Source organism: Arvicanthis niloticus, chromosome 17 (assembly GCF_011762505.2).
Source record: "Arvicanthis niloticus isolate mArvNil1 chromosome 17, mArvNil1.pat.X, whole genome shotgun sequence".
Taxonomy (NCBI): Eukaryota; Metazoa; Chordata; class Mammalia; order Rodentia; family Muridae; genus Arvicanthis; species Arvicanthis niloticus.
This window is the reverse complement of record NC_047674.1, coordinates 44,895,886-44,918,557: the sequence shown is the minus strand read 5'-3', so window position 1 is coordinate 44,918,557 and position 22,672 is coordinate 44,895,886. Positions and strand designations below refer to the sequence as shown.

General features: G+C 47.5%; 1 protein-coding gene across 1 annotated transcript in view; it reads right to left on the bottom strand.

Moving 5' to 3' along the window:
* Tram2 (translocation associated membrane protein 2) overlaps positions 1-22,672 on the bottom strand; it is a 78,953-nt gene that overhangs the window by 7,201 nt on the left and 49,080 nt on the right. Inside the window, exons 3-9 of the mRNA XM_034521767.2 lie at positions 10,423-10,532; positions 9,827-9,943; positions 3,659-3,717; positions 2,921-3,005; positions 2,359-2,429; positions 1,176-1,280; positions 766-909 (exon numbers count right to left, since the gene is read on the bottom strand). Coding sequence (XP_034377658.1) covers positions 766-909; positions 1,176-1,280; positions 2,359-2,429; positions 2,921-3,005; positions 3,659-3,717; positions 9,827-9,943; positions 10,423-10,532 — 691 coding nt within the window. The remainder of the gene's footprint in view (positions 1-765; positions 910-1,175; positions 1,281-2,358; positions 2,430-2,920; positions 3,006-3,658; positions 3,718-9,826; positions 9,944-10,422; positions 10,533-22,672) is intronic.

Here is a 22,672-nt window from a genome sequence, read left to right as displayed (position 1 = left end):
CAGGTCTACAGCCTGCAGAAGGAGGCCTGGGGGAAACCAGGCCAGATCTCTGTCGTTCCCATGGCCCGCCCTCCCCACAGCCACCGCCACCAGGAAGGGTGTGTTCTTCAGTCAGTCTCTGCTCCCGTACACTTGAGCAATGTGATTCGATGGCCCTAAGGTGATGAGCGCCACCATCACAATAATCCTACACATCTATAGCTGTTCTCTCTTCCACATGCATGGCCCATGATAAAGTCAATATAATCTACACAAATATTGCTAACATTCAAATGAGTTAGAGTATGAGAGTGCCGAAAGAATTTTCTTCTCGTTTATCACGTTGCCAGTGGCGCACACCTAGAGAGATCTCACACACACACACACACACACACACACACACACACACACACACCCTAATGCCTATAGCTCCAAGGACCACAGAGCTTGAAATGAAAGATGAAGTTTCGGAGCCTCATGAGGGTGTCATGATCAACCTTGCCTGGATGAGAAATGTCCTCTGCATCACGATGTGCGGACCAAGTGTGCGGGGCCTGCATTGCATTTGCACTGGGGTCCTGACTGGGGTCTGAGCACAGGAAAGCAATGGAGTGAAGAATGTTGGGAGCAGGAGACTGACGTGAACAGACTTACCCCTAAATGTCACTGTGTGGGAGACTTAAGGGTCGCTTGCACCCTGACCTTCCGTGAAGATACGCCATGTTCAGTAGGTACCTGGCAGTGCTCAGAGAAATCTATTCACCACCCCAGGCTCTGCCAACTCACCTGCAAGGCAAGGTGTTAAAGTTCCCTTTCTCAGGGTCAAACACCTGGTTTTCTACCCGAGCCAATCCAAAGCCAATGGTCAACACAGCGAGGGTGAGGATGAAGAGACGGGTGACCCCAAACACAGCAGCCCAGGCGTTAAACCTGCTCACAGGGGTAGAAAAAAGAAGTCATCTTTGGGAGCCCCTCAAGAAACCTTCACTCCCCTCTCCAAAAACAACCCAGAGTGGGACAGGAAGGTGAGAGTTTCAGAAGTTCTAGAATAGACATAAGTGTAGGGTGTTAGCTGCACTCAGGGAGGCAGCTGACACCCAGAGCGGGAACACCCCCCCCAACCATTCAGATGACATGAGACACCCAGGTTCCACCCCAAGGTCTCTGGACAGGCCAGCATCCAGCACCCTACTTACAGCCTCTCGTTATTCTCGTCTGCAAAGTGGAAGAGCCGAGCCATGTGAAAGAGGGCCTCAGTGGAGTACTGAAGCAGTAGCAAGATCAGCCCCAGGCGGCTCAGGCTGGAGGGAAAGACAAGACTTACCTTCCCCGCACGACACCCCAGAGTGGAAGCCATTGGCCTGTGCTGGCTCAGGTTGCTCTCTGTGCCTGGGTTCTGCTATCTACTTCTCGGGGGCACAATGCCTTATCCTTCGTAAATAGTTCAGCTGCTGCACCTTCCAGTAGTTTTCTTGTACTGACTCCCCAGACTTCCATTTCACCTGGGTCAGCTGCACTTGCCTGTCCCCACAATGAACCTGACCCACACACGTCTTGATATCTGGCCCCTTCTATTCTCATGCTGCTAGAGCCATGCACAGAAGAGGCGGGATCTAGAACAACGTCGCTGAGCTTTGGGGATACATATAGATTTCCTGGTGACTCTGCACTATCTGAGGAAGCTCAACACACACTGCTGGGGAGCAAACCAGTCACCATAACTCCTCTGCGTGTGAGTTGCGAGCATCCAACATCGAAGCACAGCTGGAACAGCTGCCACGGCCCTTCACCTCGAGACAGAAAGCCAGAGCTTGAGAGCTGGTGGGCTCCAACACACACACTATTCACCCACGGCAGTCACAGAAAGCCTGTTGTGAGCTCCTCAGAAACAGGGCACCCCAGGACATCTGGGCACTATAGTGAAGCTCTCAAACGCTGGCAGACCCAAAGCTTGGGTTCTACTCTGTACATGAAAAGCTCACGGAAAGCGCAGTTACCAAGCATAGCACATTCATCAAAACACTGCCTGTTCAAGAGGCACTCGAGGTTTGATGTAGTAACTTCGCACTTCCGGAACAACCATATGGCTAACTGCCCTCTATTTCATTACAAACCAAGCTGAAATTAACTCTAGCGTTATGATGCTCCAGCAGCATTTGGACGCTATGTGGCAAGAGCCCTGTTTCTGGCTGCAAAGCCACAGTTCAAAGGACCACTTCCCTAGAAGCCTTCCTTGGCTCTGCCTCGGGTCGAGGTAGCTAACCCTCTGGGTTCTCTTAGGGACAGTATCTACTAAATGCCTGCTAACTGAGTGATCCTGTGGAGAGACACAGAGGCATCAAAGGGCAAGGAAATGGGGCTGGCTCCACGCTCACTCACTTTAAGAGGTATGCCCCAGCGATGTGAAGCAGGTACAGACAAATGTACTGTAGCTGGCGGGGGATTTCTTCCTGGAAAAGAGATGGGCAGACAGTGAGCTCGCTCATTCTCCAAATGAATACGCACAGACATGAGAGGACATGGGAGGTTAATAAGAAGGGCCAGGTCTCCCTACTCCCACCGGTGTCACACTAGAACCGCATACACAGGGCTAGTAACAAGAAGGCTGAGACACTAGCTTCAAGCCTGGTGTCAGAAGTCAGGTCTGGGTTGGGAATGAAGACACAGGAACTGGGAAGTGGGCTTTCTGTACTATAAAATGGACTGGGGATGTCGAGATTGTCTTGGTCTAATCTAGATTAGATTAAATTTTTCCAGTGGGCACACATCTGGTGGAGGAGTCAAGACCCTGACAAAGGTCTCTTGGGCATCTACGTGGTTCTCTATCATCAGCCAACACACCATGCTTCTGGAGAAAGGGGAGGGAGAAGTCAGTAGCAGAAAACATGAGGGCTGTAGGGGAGAGAGGTCTCCAAAGGGGGTGGGGAAAGGGAATACTCACCTTCCGTACCTTCTGGAAGTAGAGTTCAGGTAGTGAGTGCAACCAGTACGCCAGCTGACCCAAGTAGAAAAACTTCACCTGGAAGCTGGAGATGAGGGAGTTCTTAGCGTGACCAGGAACATCCCCAGGGGACTTGCCAAGAACATAGGAAAGGGCTAAGCCAAGGCTGTGGGGGGAAAGCAGGACCAGGAGCAAGGGAGGGAGGGAGAGGTGAATGCAGGGATCACCACACCCACGGCATCATGTATAAGACCATTTAAAGGGCCATGGAATGTCCATTAGAGGAAGCAGTAGTGACCAGACACATCGTTTCAACCCGGAGAAGGGAAAGCTGAGGAGGAAGCTGATTACGGCACCCTGCGTGGACCACCCAATAAAACCACAGAAAGGCTCTAGGCTGTTCAACTACACACCCTTCGCTACTGCTGCTCTGGGAGGCCTAAGGGATACAGCGTGGCCTCCGGAGAGAGACAGGACCAGATCTTGGCAACATCACAAACAGAAACAAGAGAGTGGAGCGGAAGATGTGCTACGAACTTAAAGGGTCTCCAAGGAGGCACAGATCCAGAGTCCCTGAGGAAGAGTTCTGTTTGGATCTGTCCCATGCAGAACAGGTACCTCCATGGAGCTCATAGCAGAGATTCTCAAAGGCAGGCCTACTGCCCGCAACCCCATGCTCCACAGGTTCAAGTCACACCTTGGTCACCACTGGCTTTAACGAGTCACACAAATACTCACGAGAGGTACACATGCGGGTAATCTTCCCAGAGGCTTCTTGGGTTTGTTAAATATCCTTCCTGTGGTGGGCGAGAAGAGATGGCATTTAGAGATGTGACCATGTGACCTGCTAGGGCCTTGACTGGCCCAGAGATCACTGATGCCTGGCCTCCATCAATTATCAAGAGGAACAAACAGCTTTTGGAAACAAAGGACCCCAGTGTGTAGGGCTTCCATTTGGCAATTGTCCAACTGTGGAGTGACATGCCATACTCTGGGGACTGGCCACCCGCGTCTGAAGAGGGGTCTCACAGAAGCTACGTCTACTGACAACAGCTTGTCAGTCTCTCGAAGGTTCGTTCTCATGTGTAAAGTGAAATACTAACATTACAGAGTTATTGTTGGAAATAAATGTGTTTAGGTGACAGTGTCTACTGTGGTATCTGTCATGTACACACTCAGGAGTTGCTTCCATAATAAAGGATTAAATGCAGGAGAATAGCGACACCCAGCAGAGACTGAAGCTTTTCCCATCATTGTGATGGTTAATACTGATGGTCAACTTCGAAGGTTCTAAAGCCACCTATGTATGAGAAATCTTTGCCTGTGTCTACAAGGAAGTTTCTAAATTGGGCTAAGGAAGGAAGGCTTGTACTGTGGGTGTCACCTCCATATGGGCTGGAGTCCCAGGCAGGATAAAAAAAAGGAGAGCTGCATTGCTCTGCTTCCTGACTGTGGATACGCTATGGCCCTGACTTCCCTGGATGATGGACACCAAGCTGTAGGGTCCATAAACCCTTCCCTCCCCCAAGTTGCTTTTGGTTGTGGTTGTTTTATTACAGCAATAGAAATCCTAACTAGACACCCCCTCAGTCAGAGACCTATAGCATTGCTAAAGACAGGCAAGATGAATCTCTAATATAAGAATGTAAGACACAGGGGAAAATAATCCATGTCCAGATTTTAGTCGATGGAGTGAATGAGTAAATAAGCAGCGAATGTTCCCAACAACTCTTTTCTGAAGAAAAACATACAACCAAACCGAACCGAACCGAACCAAACCAGGAGAGGCTCTTAGCATCTAACAAGGTGTCTGTCACCTCTTGCAGGAAAAAAAAATGGAAATGAAGGAATAGCCAGGAAAGATCTGAAATGAGGTTTGTTCAGTAGCCCAGCTGCCATCTGATTGGGCCACCCATCGCCTCACCCTAGAACTTCAGGCTCCTTGCTTCAGGAAATCAGAGTATCAGCTGAGCAGGTAGCACAGATGGGAAACCTGAGAACCCTCACAGCTCCCCCTGGGATGCAGGGTGGGGCTTCCTCAAGGCTGGGGAATGGGAATAATAAAGTCCACGGAGCTCGTGGAAATGACTTGAAGCTACACAGATGTGTTTCCAGTGCAGGTTAACCCCCTGCCTCAAGTCACCTCTCACCTATAGCATGCAGGCTGAGTACTGTCCACAGTCCTGAAGCTACAGCCCTGGGCTTCCAGGAGCACAGTGAGCTAGGCGACCTAAGGGACATGACCAACCAAGGTACCTGTATCAGTGTAGATACAGCAAGCTAGACTGGAGAGAAGAGGTCTCACCCCAACCCCTATCATCTCAACTATACTCTCTGCTCACCCCTCCCTCCCTCCCTCCCTCTATCCTTCCCTGTCTCCCTCCCTCCCTCCCTCCCTCCCTCCCTCCCTCCCTCCCTCCCTCCCTCTTTCCTTCCCTGTCTCCCTCCCTCTCTCCCTCCCTGTCTCCTTCCTTCCCTCCCTCTTGCTTGGGCCACACACACAGTGAGGCACAGAGGTACTGGGCTCCAAGCATGGGGGTGGTGGTGTGAGGTAGCAGTGACCTTTGACACACCCATACCACTGCTCTTTGTCTTATCTCCATTTACATCCCGTACATTTGTGCCTCTGTGAGGCCTCTGCCCTCCGGCACAGCAACACTTAGAGAGCCACACTCAGTCTCCATTGAGGAAACCCTGAAGGGTGAGATAGCCCTTCCCTAGAGGAAGCAGCTGTGCATTTAAAATGAAGAGTAGCTTCCTAGACTGGCGGTTGTGGGGCGGAAGGCGGTGGTGGTGGTGGTGGTGGTGTGTGTGTGGATGCATTTCTCTCATAAAGACTGGCCAGGAGCCCTGGCATCCCAGAGACCCAAGGCCTGGATGGCCTTGTGCTTTTAAACAGGAACTTCTCGATTGGCCTCTTCAGTTAGGAGACAGAGAGGTCAGAACTTGGAAGCCAACAACCCTAAAAAAACTTCTCAGAAAAAACTCTGCCTGCTTGCAAATGTCCAGTCCCAGCTGGGACTGGAGGAGGTGGAGCTCCGAGTCAGAGGAAAAGTGACTCACACTCTGAGAGGAGCCCTTTCCAGCCCTGTCTAGGCAGCTGTCTGAAGGAGGATAGGGGAGGGCTGGGGCTGGCTGCCTCCGAGTTCAGGCATGCCAAGGCGCCTGAGTTCCAGGGTCGCATGTGACATGGCAACCACAGTAACCCCTTCCAGTCCAAACCATGGCCTTGACAGGTGGCTGGAGGTCGGGGTGAGGGTCCATGTGAAACACTTTGTTCTCTTCTGATTCTTGACATCTACCCATGCTAGGTCTCAGCATGCTGGAGTAATTCCTTCTATTTTCCTAGCAGCCTTCCTTTCTGCCGTTCAAAGAAGAACCACAAAACTACCCCAATTTAGACCTAACAAAGCCAGCTGCTACCTAGACTCAGATAGCCTCAGTGTCATTTGCCTATCAGAAAACAAACAAACAAACAAACAAACAACAACAACAAAAACCCCAGGCGTTTCAAAATCACACCAAGGCAACTGTAGACAGCAACCAGTTCTGACTCTTGGTTTTCTGTTTCACTGACTACTGGAGTTGGAGTTTTAAATAGGAAGTCAGACATCTGGTGAGATGGTGGAAGCTGGGTCGGAATGACGACAGTACATGCAGGCCCTGGGCATCCTTCAGTAAATAGGGTGCTCGGTTCCCCTTCCTTCTTCCCTACTCCCTCTCTACTTTCCTCCTCTTGACATTCTTAGAAAATCTAACCTCACTCTCCAGCACTGTATTTGCATATAACCCGTGGAAAATACCTGTGTCAAATACTCAGGTAAAACTGGAATTTCTGGTAGGAAATTTGATGTAATTCTGGCTTTCCCTTTAAAACTCTTAACAGCAGCAAAAACCCTGATCATCTATGATGTTTCTGAAAATCAATTCGTTACTCAAGAAACTGATGAAGAGCAGCTAGAGAGACCTAGCTTGTTCTGCCAGAGGACCTGAGTTTATTCTCAGTGTCCATGTTAGGTGGCCCAAAACTCCCTTAACTGACACCCTCTTCTGCCCTCCATGGGCACCTACTCACATATGTTTGTTACATATGTGTGTGCTTGCGTGTGCTTGCGTGTGCACGAACACGTGGATGAAACAAACATGAATAAAACTGAACCTTTTTAAAAAGGAAAGGAGCGGCCTTCCAAAGCTTCCTGATCAGACTTAGAGTTGACACAGAGTGCTGAGCACGTGCCAGGGATGGCACTAAGGGTGCAGCATTGAGTCTGGTGCCTGTTAGCAGGCAGCTTGAGTCAGAGACACAGAATACACACGTGGACCGGTAAAAGACCAATGAGGCACAGAGTGCGGAAAATCCACATGGGGAGGGTGTTCGGAGGAAGTGTCACTTGGGTGGAGGGAGGATAGGTGGCAGGAAACGGCTCTCCATACGAATGATGCTAGTGGACAGAGCACTCCAGCCAGGGGAGTGGCCAGCAGAGCAGGAAGAGCAGAGGTGGACACCGAGTGCTGAGTCCCTGCTGATATCACCAGCAAGGCTCCAGGGCCCAGGACACACAAGCAAGGAAGAGAAAACGATTTCACTGCAGCTGTGAGGGGAACTTATTTTAAGTAGGAGGACACATGATTTAGCTCAGGCCTTAAAGAGATCCATCTGGCTGAGCAGATAATGGGCTGAGTGGAGGGCCCACAATGGAAGCGAACTCTAGGCAAGGAGACATTGCAGTACAGGCAGAGGGGCCTGGGTTCTGTATCGTTTACATTAATGACGGCTGGAGACACATATGGCCGTCCTTGTGCAACTGTCCATTGAACCAGTCGAGAAGAGCATCCTTCACCCCTACCAGGGACGCCAGGACCATAGGGCCATCATCTGACCTATATGGGGACCCACAGGACTTGGGGAAGCAGTACACGTTGAGAATTTCAGAATCCTGAAGGCAGAACAGGCAGGCTTTGCTGACTTTGGAAGGCGAAGGAAAGAGAAGAAATCATGACAAATCTCCATCGCCACAGAAACCGATGACTTGAAAACCAGGTGTTTTTACTCCTTTTACAAAAACCGACTTCTCAGATTTGTTGACACCCTTCCTCCCATGCAGACAGTCTGGACAGAGGAGGTGACGGCACTTAAAGCCTGAATGGCTTCCTGGTCTCCATGTCTGGCTGAGCATGTTGAGTGGGGGATGGGCTCTCCACAAGATAAAAGGCCTGGGAACATCCTCCTCTGCAAGAAGACTCTAAGTCTGGTCCCTGCTTGGCACAGCTGGGGTGAAATGCTGAGGTGAGGGTGCAAGGGCTGAAGGGATTCAGAGATGAGGAATTCCCCCCGCCCCACCAGTCTAGTGTCTTTTCTTCTCTCTCTCTCTCTCTCTCTCTCTCTCTCTCTCTCTCTCTCTCTCTCTGCCTCAAAGTTGGGACGCTGAGGGAAGCCCAAGACCCTAAAGTACACTGGGACAGTGTAGCTCTGCACTACAAGGGGAGTGGCCCTGCTCCTGCAATGTAACCAACGTAACTCTGTCCCCTTCCAATGGAATGTAGAATCCCCTCAGAGAGGACAGAAGTCTTTGGTCTCCCATTTAAAATTCCTAGTGTGCTGCTCAGAAAAAGTGTTCTGAGATGAACTGATACCAGGGATAAGAGCAACATACAAAGAAGACATGTTGCCTCCTGCTTTGGGACTGTGCAGTTGGCATTCAGCATTCCTTACAATGGGAGGGCCCATCTCTTGTCAGTGAGAGCAGAGGGCAGGCACCAGAGCAGGGAAGAATCTGAGGTCAGATAGCTGATGTGGGACTTGGTTCCAGACAAGAGGTGCTCCAGATGACAGTGGGCACTAACGGAACAGTAACACAAGCAGGGTGCCCTTACAGTGAATCCCGAACCACAATCCAGAGTCCTTGCCTGGAAGATGGACACACACACACACACACACACACACACACACACACACACACAGCTTTGATGTGCAGATGGGTAACACTGGCTTTTGCTAATTGGTTAGTCATGAAATATACCCCTAAAACTTGTGTGTTTATAGTTTGGTCCCTGGTGCGATGCTCAGGGCTCCAGCTTCAGAGAAGTGACTGGATCCTGTGCCATCAATATTATGGATATTCAGTTTGGTGGTACTATTGGGTAGTGGTGAACTCAGCTGGAGGAAGTAGGTCACTGGGACATGCCCTTCAAGGTGGGGTATATTGACCCTGGTTCCTTCCTCTCTATGTCTCTGCTTCCTGTTCACCATGAGACAGATGAACTGCTTTGCTCAACATGTTCCATATAATGTTTTGCTTTTCCTCGGGGCCAAACCAATGGACTTGGACCTCACAGACTGAAATTACGAGCCATCATAAATCTTTTCGCCTTCCAGTTGTGTGTATCAGGTTATTTTGTCATAGCGACGCAAATACAGCCAGACCTCTGAGTCTCAGCCATGCTTCCACGCTTGCCATTTTGGAAGTACACAACTGAGGACACATTGGGAAAAATGAACTTGGGACCCTTAAGTCAACATCAGGGGTACGGAGTGAATATAAATTTGTGGGTGTGTGTGTGTGTGGCTCAGGGGAAGAGCAGGTACCTAGAATGTACAAAGCTCAGTACTAGGGGCAAAAATAACCTTGTGGGACAATGTTTGAAGACAGGGCTGGTAGAACAATACATAGGTTTGTGGCTACCTGGGTAAAAACTGTTAACGAGTCCATCCTCAAGAGAGTATGACTCTATTAAGCAGTTTCTATCCTATTTCACTACAATGCCAGGAGACTACTACATGAGTTTCAATTCTAACATGCCTGTTCCTGGCTCTTTCTCGTTCCTTTAAGCCCTTCAAAGTTATTTCCTAAGCAAAGAAGAGACTGCTTGGTGGCTTGCTCTTCGGCAGGCATGAGGACTACTCACCGTTACGATCACGTAGAGGCACCATACCACTGAGCTGAGATGAAAGACAAGCAGCTGTCCAGATTCATTGAACTTGCTGTGTTTGACCTTGGAGAGATGAAGGCGTTTGCTGATTTTCTAAAGAAGGAAGAAAACTCCACACGTTAATACGCAGGGCACACCAATCATACCTGGCAGATTACACGCTCCTATTTCCCCTTTCTGAGACCGAGTTAGTAGTTCAAACCCCTTACAACCCAAGCTATTTATTTAGCATAAGCCTACTGTGTGCCCATGGGGTGCTGACTTTCAGGCAAGCACTTTGAGAAAGCAGTAGGTGTTAAGGCTGTTAGCTTCTTCAGAAAGAAAACATCTTCCCATCAGAGCGGTGTTTGACAGACCCCCTTAGGATATGCTCGCGCTGTGCTTCAGACAGCTGTCTCCCCCAAATGTGAACTAAAGAACTCTGACAGAGAACGGAGGCAATGTGTGGGGCCAACTAGAGGATAAAAGTTAGGGGACAGAATGGATCAGAGCTGTGGTTTTCTCCAGGGAAGAGGGTCTCCATCCTAACGGATCCCTAGCTTCTGACCTCAGAATCCAAACTGGTCACTTACGTCTAAGATGTACTCCTGAACCACGGCATGCAAAATGATGGTGATGAAGACGTAGAAGAAGATGGTGACCAGGTCCTTTGGGCCATAGTGGTAGTATACTGTCTCGCTGTCTGTGGGGTAAAAAGGATCTGGTCAGCATCCCCCAGGCATGGAGATGCTATGACACCTCCAAAGGGGAAAGAGATGGAAAACAGTGTATTCTCAAGTGGTCCTCATCTGCTACAGCCCCTGGCTCAGAAGGAAGCTTCTGTCCCAGCATCCTGTCTCACCTATAGACTTGGTCCTCGGGAAGCACCTATGGGGAGGGCCGTAGAGAGCAAAGTTCTTATCATCATGTCTATGTGGTTGTAGATTATGTAGGTACATGTGTCTTTGAGTAAATGACTAATGTCTCTGGGCCTCAGTCTCCCCCTCTAGGTTACAGTTCTGTCCTTTACTTCCGTGACGCATCTCTGTAAGGTCTCCTTCTGAACCTCAGGTTTCTACCTCTGAAGTAAGGATGAGAGCTTCTATGTCACAGAAAATACACAAAGCGATGTTAAGAGCTGTGGGGTGATGCTGACAAACTGACTGAGTTTAAAACCACCTTGGAAGCACACTTCTGAAGATGTTTCCAGAAATGTTTAACTGAATAGGGAAGACCCTCCCTGAATGTAGATGGTACCACCTCAAGACACTGAAGAAGAGAGAAGGCTGAAGCAACTGCCTCAGGCTCCTGTACCACAGCCTCCAAACCACGGCAGACTGTACTCTCAAACTTGAGGCCAAGTAGACCCTCTCTTCTTTAACCTGCTTTTGTCAGTATTTGTTTGTTTGTTTGTTTGTTTGTGGGCACTGCAATGAGAAAGGTAGTTAATGCAGCCAGAGTGTGGCATATCTTGTGTGTGTGTGTTTGTGTGTGTGTGTGTGTGTGTTTGTGTGTGTGTGTGTATTTGTGTGTGTGTTATACATTTGCTATTACTTGCACTGCTGGGCTACTGTGAAGATTAAACAGGATGAAGTCTACAGCATAGCGTCTAAAATCACAGTAGGCCTCTAGGAAGTGGTGGGTTATTATATAATAATATTAAGTCAGGCAGAAGAATTGTTGTGTTTTTAAACATGTAGGTCTCTAATATGTGGCAATCCTCCTGCCTCTGCTTCCTGTCCCCAGCGCTGAGTCCCACTCGGCCATGCAGGCTGGGAAAGGACAGCTTATTGCCTCGCTCCAATGTGCAGGCACAGGGCTAGAGGAAGCTGGCTGGCACATGCTCTCCTGGGGCTCTGGCTCTGTCACCGCCCTCCCCAGCGGACGTGCTGGCTGCCTTTCCAGCTGTGCGGCTGAGCCTGAGTCACACGCATGAGTCACCTCTGCTGGGATGTAGTTACCAGAAGGTATGCCGGGGTCAGTTTGTTTCAGGGTGGCCAGAGAAAGAAGCAACGCTGAACCAGGTCACTGTGGGTGTTTTCTGCTAACTTCGGCCACCCTGGACTAGGAGAACGTGACCGTGGGTTGTGTCTAGATCAGAGACACGAAGCAGAAATTTCACACTTTCCTTTTCCACCTCCCTCTGCCTTTCTACAAATACCTACTCTGTGAGAGGCCCTCGGCTAATGTTAAGTCTCTGCCCTGGGGAACCAAAACCAGCTAGGGGTTGAGAAATGGAACAGTTACATTACAGACAGGCTGCGCTGCCAAGAAGCAGACAGAGGTTGCAGCAAGCAAACGGGCTGTGGTTAGGGTGCAGGTACTGAGTCTTACTGGCCAGAAAGACCAGGACATTATGGAAATCTGAGTACAGGCATACACACATACATACATCATACATACATACATACATACATACATACATACATACATTTGTATGGGCATTCCAGGCCCAGGACTCAGCACAGGTGATCAAGGTCAGGGTGAATGATGGGGCTGCCATGGATGACCTATGTGCCACTGAAGTGTGTGGTCTTTATCCTGAGGGATGTTTAGAATCATCCCAGAGCTTGAACTGAACAGCCAAGTGGTGAAACTTGTATTATGAAAAATGTACTCAGCAGCAGTGAGCAGGAACAGGCCTGCAGGTAACGACACTGTCGGAAAGCCACCCCAGGATCCAGCCGAGGAACCACAGGTCCCAAAGCTAGGCGGGAGGGGCGACAGAAAGAGCAGAGAGTGGCAGGCAAAGATGGAGAAGGAGAAGGAGGTGTTAAACCACCCAACTGGGGTGGGGAGGGGGAAGGGAAAGTGTGTGTGTGTGTGTGTGTGTGTGCACAAAAAGAGAGAGACAGAGAAAGACACAGAGACAGAGACAGAGACAGAGAGAGACAAAGAGGGAGAGAGGGCCAGAGAAAGAGAGAGAGAGAGAGAGAGAGAGAGAGAGAGAGAGAGAGAGAGAGAACCTGTAGGACTAGGTTCTGTTTCCCTGCCTTCCTCATAAAGGAGGGACAAAAGGGACAAAACTAGGGCACATTTTGGAGCCACAGAAGAACTAGGCACATACAGAGTTTCAACATCAAAATCAACATAAGGTAAAATAGGACCCACACTCAACCAAGTGAGAGCAGCTGAAAATGAAAGAAATAAGCCCAGTCTGATGATGCACGTGTGCTTACAGTCCTAAAAAATTGTGTCTGACATTAATGAGCATCAAGGGAATGCACACCACAACCACCTCCCCACTAGAATAGCTGCAATTTAAAAAAAAATGAGTTGCTAGGGATGTGAAAAAATTGGAAGCATGTGCTTCCTTGGTGGGATTATACCCCAGTGCAGCCACTACAGAAAACTGTATGGCAGTTCCTCAGAAAAACTAAAAAGTCATTAGTATAGGTTCCAGAATCACTACTGGGTATACATTCAAAAGAACTAAAAGCAGGATTTCAGGGCTGAAGAGATGGCTCAGTTGGCAAAGTCTTTCTAGAGTAAGGACTTGGGTTCCGCCCTCAGAACCTACATGAAAAGCTGGGCGTGGTGGCATGTGTTTGTAATCCTAGCAGTGGGGAAGTGGAAGTCAGCTTTGTGGGATTGCTGGTCAGCCAGGTAACCCACTTGGCAAGCTCCCCGCCAATAGCAGACTCTGTCTCAAGCTCCTGGGGAATGATATCAAAAGCTGACCTCTGACCCCAGGGTGCACTGACTGACACACACACACACACACACACACACACACACACACACACACACACATACACAAATACATACCCATATACACACAAAGAAAACAACACTAGAAACACTACAAAATCATTTTCAGTGAATGAAAGGTAAATACGAAAGAAATAAAAATCTCGTTCAGACATTGGTTCCTCTCCTCCCAAGATTTCTTAATACATATGTGCAAATATTCCCCAATGCAAAGAAATCAGAAATATTATACATACATGAGTATTCAAGATGGTATTCAAGATGGCAAAAGTAAAAAAAAAAGAAGGTAGAGCCAAGCGGTGGTGGCTCACACCTTGAAATTCCAGCACTTGGGAGGCAGAGACAGGCAGATTTCTGAGTTCTAGGACAGCCAGGGGTACAGAGAAACCCAATCTCAAAAACAAACAAGCAAGCAAGCAAGTAAGCCAACAAAATACAGAGAATTTAAGTGTCCATCAATGGATGATAGACAGATAAAATGTGGTATGTACACACACTGAAATACTTCTCAGCCTTCAAAGAAAACTAGACAGACGCTTCAACATTGACTTTATGCCATGTGGAATGAGTCAGTCACAAAATAAGAAATATCTGAATCTACTGGTTCAGGCTCCTTAGGACTGACTGTCAAATTCTTATAGGCAGAGAGTAGAATGTCAGTAACTCAGGACAGGAGGAGAAATGGGGTGTTGTTTAATGGATATAGTTTTAGATTATTTGAATCATTTATGGAGACTAGTTGAACAACCCGTGAGCATACCTAGTATGCTTTACTTGTGTTTATAAAGAATTCTGAGGTACGTTACCTCAGAATTCTTCAAGGAGCATTACGCTGTGTTTCGACCAACAAATTGGAACTGTCTTGGGAGATGGGTAAAGCAAGTGTTTGCAAGGATGTGGACACTCTAGCTTTCCTAGCTTCTAGAGCCCCAGCCCAGTCTCCAAATGCTCCCTCAAGGTCAGCTCCACCATGCGATCCTTGGCTTCATCACTGGTAATACGTTACTCCTTTGAGTCTTTCTCCTATTAAAAGGAACACCATCACATCCAGATTCTCAAAAGGTACACTGAGTCACGTATCACAACAACTGCTTTCCTCGCTACCTATTTCCTGTTTGACTAGAGGAAGAAAAATAATCGTGTGGTTCCAGTTTTCTATTGACTTATGGGATCAGGAACTTCGCTCAAACAAACTCATACCTGGTTTTTTAAAAAGTATTTTAAAATCAGTTGCTCACTAACACATACAACACAGCTTCTGGGGCTAGAGATGGCGCCACGGTTAAGAGGGCTTGCTGCTCTTTTTAAGGACCCAAGTTCAGTTCCAAGCATCCACATGGTGGCTAATAACCATCTCAAAGTCCAGTTTCAGAGGATCCAATCCTCCTGTCTGACCTGTGTAGGTACCATACACGTGATACATATATATGCAGGCAAAAACTCATACAATAAAAATTTTAAAATCTAAAAAATAATTGCTTAAAAAAAAATCACACTGGTCAGGTGGTGGTGACCTACACATTTAATCCCAGCAGAAGCAGCTGGATCTCTGAGTTCAAGGCCTATCTGGTCTACAGACTACCAGACAACCAGGGCTACACAGAGAAACCCTGTCTCAAAACCAATCAAACAACAAACAAACAAACAAACAAACAAACAGACAAACAAAAATCACACTGCTTTTATTATCCAAGTGGCCCTTATGGACTCCTGTTCTCAGGAAGAACATGGTGTTGGTGATGACTTGTATGTTTCTAGAAGGGTAAAGTAATTAGGCTATTAAATCAGTGAAGTAAATTTTCACGGCAAACTGTGTCCTGGGACCAGCATGCAAAATGGTCTTGGTGTGTTAAGTGCACACTCCCTGCACAGAGGCCTGGTGCAGGAAGCAGCCACAGTTCTGCATTTCAACCAAGGAGTATGCCCTTAACTAGTTTTCTTCCCACATCACTGTTTCCGTCCATCTCTCACATGTCTCCTTTGAAAAGGAATACATCCATGAAGTTCATCATTGTAAAGAGAAGCACACAGTTAAACATGGATAAATGGATGGGGAATGACAGACACACTCGGGTTTAGGGGTCCAGGAGGGAGTGGGAGAACGGAGATCTGAGCATGTGCTTAGGATGGGGGTGAGAGAGGAGACTGCTTCTCTCCAGTTGTGGCCACACAGCAGGCACAGCAGCAAACCCTGCTCTGTTAAAAGCAAAGTGAGATTATAGGATTTTACAGTACTGGAGACTAATTCAAGAAGTTTAAAGACATTGCATGGGCCAATCCTAAGTAAGCCAAAGAAAACATATCTACAGGAAATCTCCAACCACAAGCCATCAGTTTGTAACCTGTGGCCTGGCTGACCTCTGACCCCTTCCCAATACCAATGTTCTATGGGTTTCTGTGCTGACAGCCAACTGTTTTCACATTATCTCAGATATTTTCTATTATATATAAATCTGGAATATGGACTTGAAAGAATTACAATGAACAAAATCACGAGGCAGATGGGGCTGGGGATGTGGGTAAGTGGTGCACGGAGGGCGGAGTCCCAGCTCTGCTGGAAGAAAGAGAGAGGCATTGGGAAGGTTCGAATAGGGGAGAGAGGGGGGAAGTGAGAAGGAGGGAGGGAGACAGAGGGAGACAGAGAGACAGGGAGGGGAGAGAAGGGAAGGAAGGGGAGGGGAGGGGCAGAGAGACAACACAGAGAAAGGGAGGAGGAAGGGAGGGACACAGGTACACATAGACACACAGAGAAAAAGGGGGAGGGAGGGGAAGGCAGGGGAAGGGTGGACAGATAGACAGACACAGACACTAATACAAACACACAGACACAGAGGGAGAGGGAGAGAGACAGAGAGACGGAGGAAGGAAAGGAAGGAAGGGGTGGGACAGATAGACAAACAGACACAGAGAAAGGGAGGGGAGGGGAAAAGAGAAACACAGATGCAGACACAGAGAGAGAAAGGGGGAGGGAGGGGAAGGCAAGGGAGGGGTGTAAAGATAGACGCAGACACAAACACAAACATACAGAGTAAGAGAGAGAGAGAGAGAGAGAGAGAGAGAGAGAGAGAGAGAGAGAGAATGGAAGAGACTATAAAAGACAGAGAAAGGCATCAAATGACCCTCTGGGGCAAATGCTTCAGTTCCCAGACAAAGGGTTCATCCTGCCAGAATGTCAAAAGCTCCCAGAACTTACATGAAAGATCGAGAATCATCAGAAAAACGAGCAAAGCATATGAACAGACAGTTCACAGAAAAGGGAGACACAGGCAGCTCTCATGCACTGAAAATGATGCTTCATCTTACCCGGAGGAGGAGAAATGTAAATCAAAGCTGCACTGAGACACCACTTCATACCGGATCAGATGGGCAAGAGTCCCAAGACTAACAGTGCAGCCTTGCAGAGGCTGTGGAGAAGTCTCAGTCTTTGATAGTACTGGTGGAAGTGCACGAGGGTACCCTCACTGTAGAAGGTCATCTGGCCATTTCTGTTAGGTCATGAAGGCACTGAGCCTTTGATACAACAATCCCAGTTCTGCGGATTTACCTTTTAGATAATACTTGTCCCGTGGTAAACATGGCGCATGCGCCCAGCTAGGAACAAGAGCACTGTTCAAGAGTAAAACAACACTGAACTGTTTTCATCTGTAGGGAACTGGTACACATAGATATATAGACTGACTATCCTTAATACAGAAATCCAAAATCTGAAAACCTCTGAAAGATTTCAAGTATGGAGATGAAGCCACATTTGGGCAATGCCATGCCTAAGTTTCCATGAGAGGCTGCAGTTAAAATTTCAAGGACACAAGACAGACAGTAAGAAATCACTTTCAGAGAATGAAAAGGAAACAGGAAACATAAATGAAGTCTAGTTCGGACACGGGTCCCCTCCTGAGATTATTTTAATACATACAAGCAAATATTCCTCAATCCCAAGACATCAGAACTCTGAAGCACGCTGGGCCCAAGCATCAGGGTGACTCAAAGAGTGGCAAAGGCTACGTGTTGAGGTGTCTTTGCAAAAGCATCAAGGTCTTTCATGCAGGCCATGCATGAGAAAGCCGACAACTCACTCTGGAGCTGCTCTTTGCCATGCATGACTCTGATTCAGTTGCCCAGTAGACAGTGAGAATAAAGCAAACTTCTTGCCAGGCCTGGTGGTGCATGCCCGTAACCTCGACACCTGGGAGGCAGAGGCAGCCATGGCCTGCCTCGGACATGAGACCTTGTCTCCACCCCGTCCAGATATAAATAAGATCGGGTCCGTGAGATGGCTCAGGAGAGGAAGGGGAGAACTGACCTCTACACACATAAGGTAATCAATCACCAACCAACCAACCAATCGATCAGTGTCAGAGCTGATGAGACAGTGCAGTGGATGAGAGCACGCATTGCTCTTACAGAACACTCAAATTTTGTTCCCACACCTACATCAGATGGCTTACAGACCACCTGAAACTCCACCTCCAGGGATCCTACACCCTCTTCTGGATGTCCTGGGCACCTGCATTCACATGTACATACCCCCACTCCCACCCTCACCCCCATATATCCACATAATTAAAAAAAAATAAATGTTAAAAAAAAACTAAAAAATAAAATAAAACTGCTTTTTACCACAAAGCTCTAAGAATAAAATAGACAACTAACTTATAAAGTGCTGTGCAAATAGAGGCGACTATCACTACTATTTCCCACAGAAATAAGATGAACAGAACAGTCCCATGTACTCATTTAGAATACATACCGCAACTGGCTATTCTAAGTCCTTTGTTTAGGCAGGCCCTATACTGAGCATGTCTCATAAATGACATCATTTACTCCCTGTGATCCCGAATATTATCCCTGCTTACTGACATGGCAGCTGTGGCTCAAGGACAGCAGGAACTGTCACATGATCTGTAGCCAAAGTGGGCCGCGACCATAGAAGCCAGTGGCCAAATCCATCCTCTCCTCACTAGGTCTCTCTGCTGCCTGCCTGACCTTCAAATCCCAGTGGTACAGTAGAGTCCTTAAATCCTGAAGGCTTAAACTACTCCCTGAGATGGCAGGAGAGAGAAGAATCTAGAATATGCAGGGACACACACACACACAGAGAAAGAGAGAGAGAGAGAGAGAGAGAGAGAGAGAGAGAGAGAGAGAGAGAGAGAGAGAGAGAATTCAGCAGGATTCTGATTTCCCAAAGACAGGGGTCACTGATATCTTAATTATAAGCACCAAGATGTGAGCACGCACATACATGGATACATATATGTATATATGGTTGTGGGTTAAATTGTGCCCCTCACCTCCTAAAATTATGTGGAGCCCCAAGTACCTCACAATGATATTTTATTTGGATAGGGTCTTGACAGAGGAAAGAAGTTAAAATGAAGTTATTAGGTTGGGAACTCATTTCAATACGATTTGTGTCCTTAAAAACCTGGGAAATATTGACACAGAGACAGACACACAGGAGGAAGGTGGTAGCCATTCACAAGCCAATGAGAAGGGCTCTTTCTCTGGCAGATGCAGAAGGAACCATCAATGCTGACATCAGAGATTCAGATTTGTAGGCCCCAGAAGGTTGCCTTCCAGTCCTGCCTTGTGGTACTTTGTATCCATGGCCTTAAGAAACATACTCTCTTTCTTTACATGGGTCCCCAAATGAAAGATGTAGGTGACAATCTCCCAGGCTCATTCAACCTCTTATTGCATGTCTTGGAATTGATTTTCATCCATTGGATAGCAAGGTAAGAAGACAAAGGATGTTTTTTATAGTATAAAAAGAGGCAAGAACTAAGAGAAGACGAAAGAGAAGAATCTCTTCAGGGATAGAAACCATAGCTTCTGAATCGTCTCCTTGAAGAACCAGCCCTTTCTCTAAGGCAGTAAACCTCGCTACAAGGAAATCTATGAAAGATTCTCAGGTGTCAGGCACATATTTCTGATCTCTGTGCATTCACAGTCTGTGGCTTCTCATGACACACCCTAACACAGCACACCATGCAGCAGGCCACAGAACACTTATAGATAGGGTCATGTGGACTTCAGAAAAACGTCTCCAAGGGTCAGGTGAAAACATCAGCTCTTTGGAGTCACATAAAAGAGCTGCAACAACAACAAAAAAGTAGAGTTTTTCATTACATTTTTTTTAAATTGAAAAAGTTAAACCAGGGCTTTAACTTATTCGAAAACAACAATTTCAACAAACCTGTTCATCTAAGGACAAAAGAACTATCTTTGTAAATATAGCTGACTAGGAAAGAAAATGCTTTAGCTGGATAGCATAAGAAAAGACGAGAGAGTTCTGATCCAGAGACTCAGAGGTAAAGGTCACAGAAACAAAGTTAATCTAAGCTGATCTGTCGGGGGTCTGGGTCAGAGGGGGTTTGGTGAGGAAGGACACAGCAAAGCCTCTGTTCCCATGGATCTCAAGCATCAAGCCGAGGGACAGACTGGCAGCTCAGAAGTTCTGGCTAAGTTAAGGCCACCCAAATGCCACACTGAATAGCACAGACCAGAGATTCTCAGCCTGCTACGACCCTCTCACAGGGGTTGCATCAGATGCTCTGCATATCAGATATTTACATTACGACTCCTAACAGTAGCAAAATTACAGATATGATGTAGCAAGAAAAATAATTTTATGTGAGGAACTGTATTAAAGGGTCACAGTGTTAGGGAGGTTGAGAACCACGGGTGTAGACTCCCTGGGCTGTAAACAGGGAGTGGGATGGAATCCAGTCTCTTCTAGAAGATGACTATCCAGATTTACTTAAACACATTCAGTCTCTGAAGCACAACACGAGGCCGAGTGCTTATGATTCGCTCCATCTTGTGAACAGTTGTTCTGATTGCTAAATTTTAGTTATTGAAATGAAAATCAAGTCCAGACTTGAGCATAATCCCTGGGAGGAGGCTTCCCGTGGCTAACACAGTCAGTGGGGGATCTGCTTTAGTTTTTCTCTTCATACAGAGAGACCCTGAACCAAAAGTGGCCTAGGTAGGCATTTAGCACAAGGTAAGGACAAAGGCAGCTAGCTCCGTGTTTCCCTAGTTGGCATCTTCGCGTGATAAATCTAGCCTTTCTCTAGCTTTCTGGGTCTGAGGTACAGGCAGCCTAGCCTCTCTCTGTGCTTCCTGGCCATCCTTGAGAACATCAATCAACTTTGTGCACCCAGTTCCACTCCTTTGTAAAAGGACCAGGCTGGTCTCAGCCTCCTGCTGAAGGGGTCACGGGACCAGGCTGGAGTTTGCTCCCTGTAAGCAGCTTCCATCTCCAGAGCTGCTGCTGCCCACCTGTCTTTCCCCTTTTCTTCTCCCTGGGCTCATCTTACAACAGGGGCTGGATTTGTTACATGACGCCAGTCTTTCAAGTGTATGACACAGGCAGGAGACAGTTCTCATGCTCGCCGGGGAGACAAGAGTCACTCAGATACTTGACACAGCCTTTTAAGACTATCCATCTGAGGTTGTTTTTCATGGGCAGTGTGTCTCATCCCAGAAGGGACTAGAAAACAATGGCCAAGCTATACTGTAGGACACTTTCCCAGACTTTCCACGTCTTCCGGCTGCAAAACACAACACAGTAGATACTAATGATCAAACCAACAAAAATGGACACGGTGAGAGGATGGATCTATTACTTTGACCGTTGCCTCCTCTGGAAGAGCTCCCTCCATACCAGCCTCCTTGTTCTCTGTGTAGAGCAGCAGGCAGGCCCAGGACCCTCAAAGCTAGAAGTACTCCCTTTACACTTTCGTGGTTACGGTTTCTATTGCTATAACGAAACACCTTGGCCAAATGCAACTTGGGGAGGAAAGGATTTATTTTGTTTATGCTTCCACATCATTGTTCATTATCAAAGAAAATCAGGTCACAAACTCAAACAAAGCACAGATCTGGAAGTAGGAGCTGATACAGAGGCCATGGAGGAATACTGCTTACAGGCTTACTTTTTATGATTTGCTCAGCCTGCTTTCCCACAGCACCCAGGACCACCAGTCCAAGGGTGGCAGCACCTTAATGACCTGGGCCATCCCACATTAATCACTCATTAAGCTTGCCTACAGCCCGATCTTATTAAAGCAATTTCTCAACTGATCCTCCCTCTTCTCAGATGGCTCTAGCTTGTGTCAAGCTGACATACAAGTATCTGCGCATACACTGTACCACAAATGTGTTCATGACTTCTGGGGAGCTCTAGCTCCAGCTGAAACCCGAATCCACTCAGTCATACTCCCCGCCTCTCCACCCCCCACCCCAGCCCCCCTCAAATATTCACAGTGCAGTGGTTTGAATGAGAACGGCCCCCATAGGCACATATATTTGAATGCCTAGTCCCCAGTTGGTGGAATTCTTTGGGAAGGATTAAGAGGTGTGGCCTTGTTGCAGGAGTGTGTCACTAGGGATGGAAAAGCCCAGGGCGGTTCCCAGTTAGCCCTTTCCCTGCTACCGTTTCAGCACCTTGAATGCTAATCCTCTGAAACTGTAAGCAAGCCCCCAACAAACTTTCTTCTCTTAGTTCCATGGGTCATGGTATATCACATGCAAAATAAAAAGTATGTAAGACATGAAAAAAATTGAATAAGGAAAGAAAGATACAAACGAGTCACTACACTAGTAGCTCTCCTCATCTCACCTCTGAGCGTTCGGGAGCATTTTAAAGACAACCTGTGCCTCTCCACCTGCATAATGTAGACCAACCGACTTATCCAACTTTATTGGGTTCAGACTCCTCCTCAATTTTCATTGGGGATCTTGCTACAGGTATGTTTTGCCATAGAAGGAGGCCTAGAAGTCTAGCCCCCCCCCCCCACCTTTTTCTTTTTTGATACAGGGCTTTTCTGTGTAGCTTAGTTGTCCTGAAACCCACTCTGGAGACCAGGCTGGCCTTGAACCCAGAGATCCGCCTGTCTCTGCTAGGATTAAAGGTGTGTACTACCACCGCCTACTGAAAAGTCTACATTTCAAATAGTTCCTAGGTCATGCTAAAGGTCTTGACTAACAGAAAAACCTATGTTGCATACATTTAAGGGGACTCTGGGTTGAAGCAATGACCATCAGTGCCCATCTGCAAAGGATCCACGTGCCCCAGATGCTAAACAACCGACTTATCCAACTTTATTGGGTTCAGACTCCTCCTCAATT